This window comes from Oryx dammah, unplaced genomic scaffold (assembly GCF_014754425.2).
Source record: "Oryx dammah isolate SB20612 unplaced genomic scaffold, SCBI_Odam_1.1 HiC_scaffold_26, whole genome shotgun sequence".
NCBI lineage: Eukaryota > Metazoa > Chordata > Mammalia > Artiodactyla > Bovidae > Oryx > Oryx dammah.
Genome location: NW_024070210.1, coordinates 56,493,709 through 56,506,952, shown reverse-complemented (window position 1 = coordinate 56,506,952; position 13,244 = coordinate 56,493,709). Strand labels below are relative to the sequence as shown.

At 49.2% G+C, this 13,244-nt stretch overlaps 1 protein-coding gene across 1 annotated transcript in view; it reads left to right on the top strand.

Moving 5' to 3' along the window:
* Positions 1-10,894, top strand: part of DAPK2 (death associated protein kinase 2) — a 134,963-nt gene extending 124,069 nt beyond the window's left edge. Inside the window, exons 10-12 of the mRNA XM_040226711.1 lie at positions 7,193-7,282; positions 7,403-7,492; positions 10,221-10,894. Of these exons, the coding sequence (XP_040082645.1) occupies positions 7,193-7,282; positions 7,403-7,492; positions 10,221-10,301 (261 nt within the window). The 3' untranslated portion in view covers positions 10,302-10,894. The remainder of the gene's footprint in view (positions 1-7,192; positions 7,283-7,402; positions 7,493-10,220) is intronic.
* Positions 10,895-13,244: the final 2,350 nt, after the last annotated feature.

Sequence of the window (13,244 nt, the reverse complement as noted above, 5' to 3'; positions counted from 1 at the left end):
AGACGAAGTGAACTAAAAACTGCCCTCCAAGTCTTTCAGGGAAGTCAGAGGGGACCATGACCTTACCCTGCCCCCTGACTAGTCCAACACCCATCACCCTTTGGCAGCAGAACCTGATGCTAAGGGGAGTCCAAGGAGGCTGGTGGAATGCCCAGCCAGAGGACCCGCTTGACTCTCCTCCACATGCCCACAGCTGGCATTCTAACAGTGACATCAAGAACAGGGCAGAACAGGGCGGATGAGGCAGGATCGGGTGTTTCATTGGCATCTAGACAGACAAAGGCCTGGTGGGGGTTGCCGCTCTGTGGGCCAGCCCGTGTGCCATCAGAGGATCTTTTCATTCATCAGGCTGTGAATGAGAGGTCAGCTTCTGTGTTCTCTGCTGATGCCATCGCTGAGAGGGCAGGGTGAGCCTGTCACATCTTCCTGAACAGTGGTTCCCAAGAGGCTGGAGAGTTGGCACCTGGGGAAGGCAGCAGTCTGTCCTGCTCTGGGGCAGACGCATGAGGCACACAGTCACCCAGCTTTGTGCTGGGAAGGGTGGAGAAGGTGTGATGGTGAGCCATGCTTCTGCAGAATCGGGATGATGGTAGCGAAGGGCGGGAGCAGAGTCATAATGGTGGAGAAGCCAGAGTCTCCTCCGTGAACTTCTCTCTCCACAGCACGCACCCACCTCTCCAGGTGTTTATGAAGGCGGTGGCTCCCCACATCATTTCTTCAGGCAGCACGGTGGTCCCATGCCAGGGAGAGCTGGCTGTGTGCTCAGCTATCACGCCTGCTCTCAGCCTCTGTACACGTCTGTGGAACTGAATGGCCCTTTCTCCTTTGTCTGTGAAAACTCTTGGCCTATGGAGAAGATTTTTTGCCGTGGAGAGGAGACCCAGCAGTGGGCATATTTGAGGAGTGGAAGCCAGTTCCATGAATAAACACTGACTGTGCCCTGGCTCTAGAGGGAAGTGACAGATCAGGACAAGACAACCCTTGAATAAAAGACTCAGTGTCTGGCACAGGTAGGGCCCCAACCAACTGCGAGTGAGAAAACAGAGGTGCCTCATATTCCAGAAAACAGGAGGGACATGAACTCTGAGGAGAGGTCAGGAGATGGCAGGGGTTTCTCAGGTGGCACTCCTGGTAAAGGACCCGCCTACCGGTGCAGGAGACATAAGAGATCAAGGTTCAGTCCCTGGGTCGGGAAGATCCCCTGGAGGAGTTCGGATTGTGGTCTGGAACCTAGAGCTGTTAAACAGAAATTAAAGGAGATTACAGAGATTCAAAAGGAGAGTTCGTGTTTTTAGCTTTTCATTATGGGAGATTTTCAAAACTTGCATGGAAGGGTTAGGAATGGCTGAATGAATTCCATTTATCTATTACCCAGCTTCAAAGTATTTTATTTTATTTTATTTTTTGCTTATATTACTTGCACAGAATAGTCAAATATTTATTTTTTTATTAATTATTTTTTATTTAAATTTTTATTTTTACTTTATTTTACTTTACAATACTGTATTGGTTTTGCCATACATTGACATGAAAGCAAACTTCAGACTCGCTTAACTGATGAATTTTCCAGCAGGAATCTCTTATAAAGCATTTTTTTTTTTTACCATGACCACTGCTCCATGATTGCACTTGACAAAATCAAGAATAATTACTTATTACCACCTGTATGCACAAGCCGGACTGATGTGCCCCGCTCTTCTCGAGGATCTCCTGCTATACTCAGTATGTTCAAATCAGGATCCAAACACAGTCCACACATGGCAGGTGGATATAATGTCCCTCAAGTCTCTTGTCTTCAGTACTAGAGGGAGAGCTTTTGGAGCTTTTCTTGGGAATGAAAAAGTTGCTCACAAAACTGAACATCCCGGAGAGAAGATGAAAAGGAAGAGTGTATGCATGCTGAGACCTGACTCAGAAAAGTAAGGTCGGGTCAGGCAATGAAAGGGGCATTCTACCTCTTTCCATTGGCATGCTCAGTAGCGGGACAACCTGCAGGCACACAGCCTCGCTGAAGCTCCCCCCACTCAGCCATAGGGAGGCAGACTCAGGCCTCCTTTCCTGGGTGAAAAGAGAGGTGAGGCCAGCAGGGCTCCAGCCAGCAAAACAGTCAGCAAAAGGGAGAGGGGGAGATGCCACCTACAGAGGAAGGAGCAAGGCCCAGAGTGATAGTCCTGGGCGAACCAAGAAACTGGGTGCTCAGCTCTCCTTGGCTTTCAGTGGAGGATGGGGCTGGAGGAGTGACTCAGATGGAGGTTTGAAAAGTTGTAATCTGTTTGCAGTTTCTAGAGGAGGCTGGAAAACCAGGATTCTGGTCTGTATGCCTGGAAGGATGGCTGCTGCTTCATCTCCCTGCTCTGTGGATGTTGGTGCTGGCCTAGCTCTCCACAAGAGACATTTTTTTAAACTGGAGGATAATTGCTTTGCAGGGTTGTGTTGACTTCTGCTGTACAGCAATGTGATCAGCCATAAGTGTGCATGTGTCCCCTCCCTCTAGAGCCTCCCTCCCACCCCTCCCCATTCCCACTCCTCTAGGCCATCATAGAGCACCAGGTTGAGCTCCCTGTGTTATACAGCAGCTTCCTGTTCGCTGTCTATATTACACATGGTAATGATTATGGCTGGAGGAGGTTGGTCGTCTGTGCTTAGTCGTGTCTGACTCTTTGTGACCCCATGGACACAAAGGGGTCCCGCCAGGCTCCAATGTCTGGGATTTCCCAGGCAAGGATACCAGAGTGGGTTGCCATTTCCTACTCCAGGTAGTGTGTATATTTCAAATTACATTCTCTCAGTTTATTTCACCCAGTTCTTGCCCCCACCATCCATGCCCACAAGACCGTTTTCTACATCTGCGTCTCTATTACAGCCCTGCAAATATGTTCATCAGTACCATTTTTCTAGGTTCCATATACATGCATTAATATGAAATATTTATTTTTTCTCTTTCTGACTTACTTCACTCTGTAAAACTGCTCCCTGAAGGACTTTTTCAGAGGCGTTTGTGTCCGCATAAACAAAACCTGACTTTAGCCACAGAGTTCTGTCTTCTTTTCTCCCCTCTCAGCATTTTTCTGTGACAACAAACATACTCCCAGGAGCCTGGTCAAAGCTGCCCACACTGGCGTCACTGAAGGACCACAAGGCTGAGGGCTTTGTTTGCAGAAAGGGGAGGGTCAGGAGAAGGTGGGACAAACTCCATCTCCCCTCGCACCCTCAGTTTAATCCAAAGTGTTGGTGTCACATTCCTTCTGGAACTTATGTCACTGCAGAATTCACATCTCTCTGACTTCAAGACCTAGAGACAGTGTCGGCGTTTGGTGAGCCTCTTAGCCACCGACAAGGCCCATTGATTGGGAAAGGCCAGCCTGACAGGTTTATATACTCTTCCTCGGAGTTCATGCTGTTTTGGGTAGAACACAGACAGGGTCCTTGAAATGACTGCGTCACCTCCCAGGAGCAGCCTGTGGGACGGTCCCACGTGATACTGCCATTGGGCATCTCCGCTCAGTGGCTGACACTGCTGGACCAGCTGGAAGGTGGGATTCTCACTAACGGGATTCCCCTGGCCTGCATGTCGACCTTCCAACCACTGGGTTTAGCTAACTGTGTCCTGGCAAGGGAGCCAATCAGTAAGTAGACAAGAAGAGGTCCCTTTGGTCCCAGAGTCCACTAATTCCAGCTCATCAAACTCTCCAAGTGCAAGAGCGTTCCCTGCCAGGATTAGACTGGAAGGTGAATAGCAGATATTTGTGAAGTTAGAGGTAGAAATGTTCTGTGGGTGGCAGGGTGCCAATGACCTTGGGAAGGAGATACTAGTTGCTGGGAGGTACAGAGCAGGGGGATTAACAACAACTCAATAAATACAGACTAAAAGGTCAGGTAGTGACAGGTCCTGTGAAGAACTAGGGCAGAGGCACAGTGACTTGCATAGGGCAACCAGTGTGCTACTTTATACAGGTGACCCTGAGGAGGCAACACTGGAGCACACACCTGAGATGACCACGTTTATGCAGTAAGATCCTGAGACCTTTTCCTGGACTAGCAAGCAGACCCATGCAACAAAAGCCACAGGGATAGGAAGGAGATGGGGAGAAAATCAGATGAGAGAAAGACCCAGATGGTACAAGCCTTGGGGTTCTTGGTGAGCTTCTTGGGTTCTTTTGAGAGTACCTGGAAGCTGCTAGAAGGCTTTGATGCCAGGAAAAGGCAGGATCAGAACAGACCCGTTGTCCTCTGTCCTCTTTCACGGCTCTCTTGCAGGGAGGACCTTAACCCAGGGCAGGGCTTGCGAGGGGGGAGAGACAGTTAAGGGAAGAGTTGAGAGAGCAGGACATGAGCTGATGGTGCCCTCAGTGCCCCCATCCTTTGCTCTTCTCTCTCCTCTCTGCCTCCCTCCTTTCCCTCCTCTCTTCCTTCCTGTACTCTTTGGACCAAACCATTGTGTCCCAGTTTGGGAGGGTGACTAGCCTCTGGCTCTCTCATCTCCCCTCTGTGTCAAGGTGGCGTGGACTCTCCTCCATGCTCCCTGACCTCCCCAGGACTCCGTGTCTCACCTCACTGGCCCCCCGGGCAGAGCTGTGGGCAGTCAGTGTGTCGTGACACCCTTCCACGGTCTCACAGCCAGGTGGACCCAGGTGCCTGGGCCTCTTATGGGCGGCAATGAGTAGGTCCCAGGTCCCGGGGCTTTGTTCTGGTTTGATTCTGCTGCAGATCAGGGAAACAGTTCACCCATACAGCTCTTCCACACCCACCGTCTTAAGCTCTGGATCAGGAGTAGGTGGTGAGGAAACACTGGCAGAAACATGAAGAAAATCATTCCTGCTATTGGCCACTAGTGGGAGATGACTGTACTGCGGAGCTGACCAAGAGAGGTGCTGTGTATGATAAAGGAGCACACACGTGTTTGGGTCATGTTGGGAGAGACATTGTTTCTTGGAGGTTGTCTTGGAAGAGGTCATAATTGAATTGGGGTTTGAAACACACAGAGGCCTTCCTGGAGGAGGGACTTGGGGTAAACATGGAAAGAGCCTCCTGCCAGAAGATGTCAGGCCCAGAGCAGCATGCCCCAGCCATATGCACCAGCTTCCATGGACATCTGGCACCACGACAGATAAGCAGGTGTGGAGGTGTGCTCACAGTGTAGTTAGGAGACAAGACCAGAATCAGGAATCCATGAGCGGCCTCACTCACTGAGGTCACTGAGGTGCAAAAGGTGACACTGTTTTGAGGAGGCTGTCAGAGCAGAGAGAAAAAATAGAGCTGGATGGGACCTTATGGATGAACGTGGGTGGTTCATTTTCTTGAGGTCCCAGAGTCCTTTAAGAATCAATCGAAGCTCCTGACTCTTCTTAGAGGAAAAATATGTCTGTACCTATACACTAAGTTTTTTTTAAATTGAGATATAATTCACACACTATAAAATTCACTACTTGAAAGTATACAATTCAGTGCTTGTTAGTGTATTCACAAGGTTATACAACCATCATCACTATCTAATTCCAGCACATTTTCATCACCCCAGAAAGACACTTTATAACCTTTCATAGTCATTCTCCATTTTCCCCTCTCTCCAGCCCTGGCAACTACTAATCTACTTTCTTCCTCTGGATTTGCACATTCTGGATATTTGGGGCATTTTATGTGACTCAGTTCAGTTCAGTCGCTCGCTCAGTCGTGTCTGACTCTTTGTGACCCCATGGATTGCAGCACACCAGGCTTGTTTATGTGATTAGAATTACACAATATGTGACCTCCTGTGTCTGGCATCTTTCACTTACCACATTGTTTTCAAGGTCTATTCATGTTGTAGTATGTATTAGTACTTCATTCTTTTCATGAATGGGTTTTCCACTTAGTTCTTCCATTGTATGGGTAGAGTGGGGTTCCCTGGTGGCTCAACGGTAGAGAACCTGCCTGCCAATGCAGGAGACACGGGTTTGATCCCTGGGTTGGGAGGGTCCCCCTGGAGAAGGGAATGGCTACGCACTCCAGTATTCTTGCCTGGAAAATCCCATAGACAGAGGAGCCTGGTGGGATCCATGGGATCACTAAAGAGTCAGACAACTCAATGACTAAAGCAACAACCTGGGTAAGCCACATTTTTTTTTGGTCCATGCATCAGTTGATGCACATTTAGTTGCTTCCACTTTTTGTCTGTTATAAATGATGCTACTGTGAACATCCATGTACAAGTTTAAGCACTAAAATCTGCAGATCGTTTCAGGAGGTTCATAGAATCCCTGAAATTATCTCTTGAATTCTTGAATTAGGAAAATCTTGTTTATGAAGAGGCAGGAATTCAAGAGGGAATGAGCTCTTTACACTGGAGTCCATTAAATATGCCCACTTTTTAATATCAATTAACTCTAGTACTCTTGCCTGGCAAATCCCGTGGACGGAGGAGCCTGGCAGTCTACAGTCCATGGGGTTACAAAGAGTCAGACACAGCTGAGCAACTTCACTTTCTTTCTTTCTTTCTTATATCAAAATAAAGCTATTTTTAATTTTTTAAAAGATGGACTAGAGAAGACAAGAAGGCTATCAGTAATTTATTACTATTTATTGAGCAACTCTAAGCTAAGCACTTCACATCCCACAGTCATTTAATCCTAAATAACCCTGTGACACAATGTTATTCATTATCCCCATATTACAGATGAGAAAACTGAGACTCCGAGAAGCCATGCCAGGTTTCTTGGAGAAGTCAGAGCTTAAGCTGAGCCTTGACTGCCAGGCAGTGAAAAGAACTACACATCCCATCTCCTCTCGATCCCCATCAAAGCCCTATTTCCTTCTATTTATTTTTAAATGGAATATTAATGCCCCATCTGCTAGCAAGTCATCCATTTTGCTAAGCCCAGAACTGACCCAGTTTACGATGGGTATCCTGGACTCCCTCAGGATGACCCTTTCCCAGAGGGACCCTCTGCCTCCTGCTCTTTCCCTTTATGGGGGGGCAAGCCTCCAGTCCAGCCAGTGTGCCCATCTGGCTGTGGTAATAGTAGCTCAGGGGTGCCCTGGGCATCTCTGGAAGAGCTGAGATTCATCTGGAGCCCTTGCCCTCAGTGTGAGGCCCTTCTGTTGTCGTGTCCAGCAGGCAGGTCCCAGGGTCAGGCTGAGGGTGGCGTGTGGTCAGGGGTTTAGCTGCTGTCCGAAGCCCAGTGTCAGCCACCATGCTCTCTGCTTTGTCTCCCAGCCGGTGGACAGCCAGCAAGCCCTGATGCGCAGGGAGTCTGCGGTCAATCTGGAGAACTTCAAGAAGCTTTATGCCCGCAGACGGTGGAAGGTGGGTCAGGGCTTAGGGCGGGGCGCGGGGGGCTGAGGTGGGCTCCTGGCTCCTTCCAGACCCCTCCAGGGTCTCTGTGCACATTCTCACCTGGCGGTTCCCCTCTGCTCCCTCCCTCAGCTCTCCTTCAGCATTGTCTCCTTGTGTAACCACCTCACCCGATCCCTGATGAAGAAGGTGCACCCGAGGCCAAGGCCGAACAAGGACCTGGTGGGTAAACACAGTGCTCTCGGAGTGTGTAGCCTTGACCTGGGAGGGGCTGTGGGGAGCAGATGGGGCTCAACTGCTTCCAGCAGGCTCTGCACTGTGTGATCAGCAGAGGCTGTGTTCACGGGCGACCATGAGTGGTGCTGGAAGAGGGGTGCTCCAAGGAAGGTGGTGCATGAGCCTCTAGAGGCTCTTGAATCCTTTCCTGATGGGCTTTTGGAGGGACTGCTGCTGCCATTCCACAGCCCCAGCTTCCCCAGAGGACCTGTAGCCTGTTAGGGGCTGCGGGAACTCTGGTCAATGAGACTACCACAGGCGGGCGATCCAAAGTCAGTTCTGATAATCCAGATATCTGGTATAGAATGAGAGCTTTACATTCATTTGCCAATTTTCCCACTTCTGCTTTGCTTTAGATTACCAATAATAATAACATAATAATATTTAGATGATATATTTGATTAGCTTGTTGCAACTTTACGTACATTTAAAATGGGAGACTCGTAATGTCAAGAGCATGGCTTCTGGAGCCAGACTGCCAGGATTCAAATGTGCCACTTACTAGCTCTGTGACCTTCAGGAAATGACGTAACCTCTCTGTGCTAAATGAAATCATTTGTAAAAAGGGGTTAGCAATAGTTCTTACCTCACAGGGCATGAGGATTAAATGATGACATATTCTTAGAGTCTGGCATTTTAAGTGCTCAGTACTTATTAGCAGCTATTATTGTTTAAAATCCTCCTGTAGACTCTGAAATGCTGTGCTGGTGCTACCAAGTGCAGTGTTAGTATTGTGGCTGGTCAAGGGTCCCTGACAGACCCTTCTCACAGCTTACCGAGTATGGTGACGGCCTCTTGATGGCACAGGTCAGGAGAAAAGGTGACTCCCTACTCAGGAAGAGGCTGTAAGGCAGCAGCCTGCCTGTCAGCCCTGGGCAGCCTCGGGGCACACAGCACTTAGGCTACATCCCAGGTCTTGGCACTGCCCCTGTGTGCCCCGTACCAGCCTGAGCTCTTCTTGAGCTTGGGTCACTGCAGGACTTATGGCTTAGAGGCCCATAAACTGTGGGCTTTGGCCAAGCTGTGTTCCTTCTCTGGCCACCTTCCTCATCTGCTATAAAAGGGGACAGCTTTAGCTGCTTGCAACAAATTGTGATAAATTCTCTTTTCATTTTATTCTGTTACAAATATTTTCTAATTTTCCTTGTTCGATACAACCATCATTTAAAAGTGGACATTTAATTTCTAAATATGTAGAGTTCTTAACGTTAAAAAAGAAGTGGGGAGGGGGACTGGACTTGCTCCCTCTGAGAATCCCTGTTAATCACAAGCAGATTGTCACCCAGCTTACTTTATTATCTGGCTCTGACTCATGCTAAAAAGCTGTGATTCAGCAGAGCTTGCGTTATTTTTATTGTTATAGCCAGGCTAGGTCCAGGATGTATTTGGCTAAAGTTGATCTCGACCTTGAATTTCGAGCTGGTTCAGGCCAAGGGAAGGAGAGGGGCCCCTGAGTAGGCACACGGCTGACAGCGGGCACACCTCTCAGGCTGAGTTGGCCTGATACAATGCTGGCCATTGGGAAAGAGGAACAGCGAGTAATTGAAAAGAATGTAAAATTCTTTCCTAATTTTTGTCTATGTGTGAACATTTAAAATAGTTCTCTTTTTACTCAAACACACAGCACCTGATATCAACCCAATGGCTCATCCTCTATGTAGAAAAGAAATGGGTCCCAGACATCTATTATATCGCTTTCCCAGACATTTTCCTTTAAAATATATATAAATAAATAAAAAGAAAAATAGTCACATCCTTTTGTTTAGGAAGCATTAAAATTTAAAATCTGAGGACTTCTCTGGTAGTCCAGTGGTTAAGACTCCACACTTCCACTGCAGGGGGCATGGGTTCGACCCCCAGCCAGGGAATTAAGTTCACTCATGCCACAAGTTGTGGCCAAAAAATAGGAGAAAAAAAATACAAAAAGAAAAGCTTTAAAAAAATAAAAATAAATAAAACTGTACATCTGACAACAGATTTTTCTATGATTTGCGTAATTCTTTATCAATTAATACTTCTTTCAATAGTTTTAATTATTTAAGTAGATGCATGTGGAATGAATGAAAAAGGCACGGTGACTTCCAGGGTGGCTGCCTCTGCTCTGGCTTAGCTGTGTAGGAGCTGATAGAATCTGCTTTACTCTTTTTCCCTGTCATAAAAACAGGGCACAGAAGCCATTGGCCTGGAAAGAATACATGGCAGGCCTGGCTAAAGGTGCAGCCTAAGCCAGTCAAAGCAGAGGGGGTGAGGTGGCCGTCAGAGCTTGGGGAGGTCGTGCTAGCCCTCCTCGTTCTCTCTAGGCTGAGGTCAGGAGACCCATCAGCCCATTAACCAACTAGCCAAGTGGTCTTAACTATGTGGCAGCCACAAAGGACACCAGATATAATTTTCATGATGATCATTTGGCCTCTTCTGGTGTCTGACTTCCGCTAGAGGCTCTGCCTGCTTTCCTTCCTCCTGGGAAGGAGGAAGGCCTCCAGGCAGTTGGTCTGGCCCTGGTTCGGGGCCCTCCCCATCCCTATCTCTTCCACCCCTGGTCTCTGGACAGAGCAACAGGATTCCCCTCCATGTCCACCTCCCTGGTTTACAGGCTCCTGACTCCGGGGTGACCCCATTTTTGGCATCTTCTGACCTTGTTGCTCTGGGTCTCTCTCTCTTTTTCTTTTTTCCCCAGAGGAATTGTGAGAGTGACACAGAGGAGGACATTGCCAAAAGGAAAGCCCTCCACCCCCGGAGGAGGAGCAGTACCTCCTAACTGACCAGGCTCTAGGTGGCTGCCAGGGAAGCCCAGCCCAGCAAGTCTCCTTTCTCTGCAGACTCTTGGACCCCGCTTGTCACCGCGCCTGAGCATTCTGCAACCCTGAGCACTTTGCAAGAGAGATGGGCATGCAGGATTCAGAAGGATTTGCGGGGGATCCAGGAGATCCTGGGAGCTGTGGCTATCTCCTATCCAGGAGATTCCAACATTCCCTTAATTCTCCAAAAAATGGGCTTTCACCTGTCTGCCCACCTCAGAACCTGGGATGGGATATGGCCTTAAGAAAATGATGTAGACAACCATCATCACCATCATCATGGGTAAAGGTCAGTTTGGGGCAGCTTTCCTTAGGATGAGGGAGTTCAGAACCAGCCTGGTCAAAAATGATACCAGGAAGACAGATCCCTCACCCCTGGGCAGAAGATACAGAGTGAATGTTGGGGTATGAGGGACCAATCCTGTGACCTTCCAGAACCCACACGGAGTCAGCGTGTCATGCCGGCCAACTTACCAAACCTCCTAAAGCAGCCCATTGCCAGCCCACTGTGTTGTCATTTTTTTTACTTTTATTAAACTTCTTGTTTACCTGATGCTCAGCTTCTTTTTGAGCTATCTGCATCTGATTTTCTTTAGCTCAGGTGCCTATGTCTCTGGGGAGCATCCAGGGTTGGGGTGCTGAGTGGATAGCACCTCAGAAGGTCATATTAAACCACCTGTCCTGGGCTGCAGGGTGCCTGCCTTCCACATCTTTCCCTAAAGGTGTGCAGCCCAAGAAAACCAGCCTGGATGCCAGCATAGAATGCCTGTGTTCCCTCTGCCACGGGGACCATCACCTCTGCTGGTACCACAGAATATTTGGAGATAGATATTCAAAGAGGTTAGTTAAGGAAAATGAGGTCATTGAGGTGGCCCCAGATCCAATATGACTGGCGTCCTTATAAGAAGAGAGATCAGAGGAAGAATGTATGAAGAGACAGTGAGAAGGCGGCTGTCTGCAAGCTGAGGAGAGAGGCCTCAGGAAAACCAACCCAGCCAAGACCTCGATCTCAGACTTCTGGCCTCTGGAACTGTGAGGAAGTCAGTTTCTGTTGTTTAAGCCACCCAGACTGTGCTGCTTTGTGAAGGCAGCTCTAGAGAACTAATCTACCTGCCTAGTGATGGCCAAGATAGGGGCAGGGGGCTTTCTGAGGATATGATTGGAGAAGGTCAAAGAAGGACCTACAGGGAGAAAGGAGAAGAGAAAGAGTTGGGTGACCTGGACCCTGGAGTGAATATGGCTGAGAACCTTAGCCACAGGAGTTTGGGCCCCGCTTTCCAGGCCAAAAGAATGGTGGTGCTGAGCAGAAACCCAAGCCGGAAGCAAAAGGGGTCAAGGTGAGGCACCAAGACTGGGAAAGTGCATGGGAGAGGTGGAAGAAAAGGGGAGAGGTTCCGGAAGGTGAGTGAGGGGCAGTGCGCCAGGAAGCAGAGAGGGACAGAAAAGAAAGGCAGACAGGGAAGGGCTAAGGGAAGGGGAGGCCATCCTTTCCCGCTGTCAGCAGCTGCTTTCAAGAACGTTGTATGAGACCATGGACAGAGCAGCCCTCATCCAGTGGGCGGATCTGGGGCAGAATGGCCCCACAGACTCAGAAAGTCAGTCCGACTTCAGAAAAGCTTCCAGCCAGAAATGGAGTGACCTGCAAGCTTGTTGAAGAAAGCTCTGCTGTTGCCCTGTTGTTCCTAGACACCCCAGGCCTCAGGAGGATCCAGCTCTGTGCCTCCCTCTAGCCCCTGGAGGACAGCCAAGGCCAAGAACCACTGACTGTGTTGAGGGGCCCTTGGTCCTGGCTGTGGCTGGACACAAATCAGCAGGGAGTGCTCTAGAACAAGGGCTCCCGAGAAGCAATAATGTGGTCGTGGGGAGGGGACTGCCCACCTGCTAGGAAGAAGAGGAGGGAGTGGCTTTTACAAATCCAGTCTTGAGTTTCCAATCAGGACCAAAGGGCAAGCCTTTTGGAACTTGTCTGGCCCAACCACTGCATTGTACTGAAGAGGACACAGAAACTGAGAGGAAGGGACTAGTTCTGCTTCACACAGCGAATTTGTGAAAGTGCCTGATGAAAGCCCAGACTTCCTGATTCCTAGTACAGTGCTCATTTCTACAACCTGATGAACTGTGGGAGACTTTTCAGGAAATGGATGGACCCTTTGCTTTGCGTCATCTTAAAACGCTCTCATCTGTTCTTTACTGTTGCCTGTCTTGTCTTTCATTTCTTTGAAATAGACGAAATGGTCACACTTGCTTCTTTTCAAAGGGCGTTGCCCCTGAGTAGGAACAGCTTGGTAGCCAGCCTCCACGGGCTACAAGTCAGTCAGTGAACTGTTGTTTTTGGACTCACTCTGTATGCCTGGGACTGTTCTAGATGGGGGGTTAGAACAATTAATAACACGGAGGTGATACTTCCCCTCCAGGGGTCAACATTCTGTAAGTCCTGGGAATCCAGGCTCCTTCCGGCCCATAGGCTGCTCCTCCCACCTCCTTCCCATCCAGGTTATATAAAGCCCTGTTGCCTGAGTCCTCCCCAACCCCTTCCACCCACATCAGCTCTCTGGGGTTCAGTGGCACTCACTGGGTTTCCTGAATCCCTCAGGAAGCACGGGAGCAGGCAGTGGACAGAGGGGGGCCTTTGAGAATATGCACATCCTTTGAGGATGACTTTAATACCCAGTAGTCTGAAGCCAAACACCTGTGCCAATCCCACCCGGGGGTCTGGTCCCTGTGGCCTCTGGGCTAGCAGATGGCTGGTGCCCTCCAGGTGTGAGGAGGGGTGGAGCAGCTGGCCCAGGGGATTCGGGGGTGCTGGCTTCATTCTGAAGAAGGCTTCACCGACCAGTTGATACTTCAAGAGACCACAGCGTGCCCTGAAGCAGATGGAACATTTCTAGAGACATTTCTGAGAG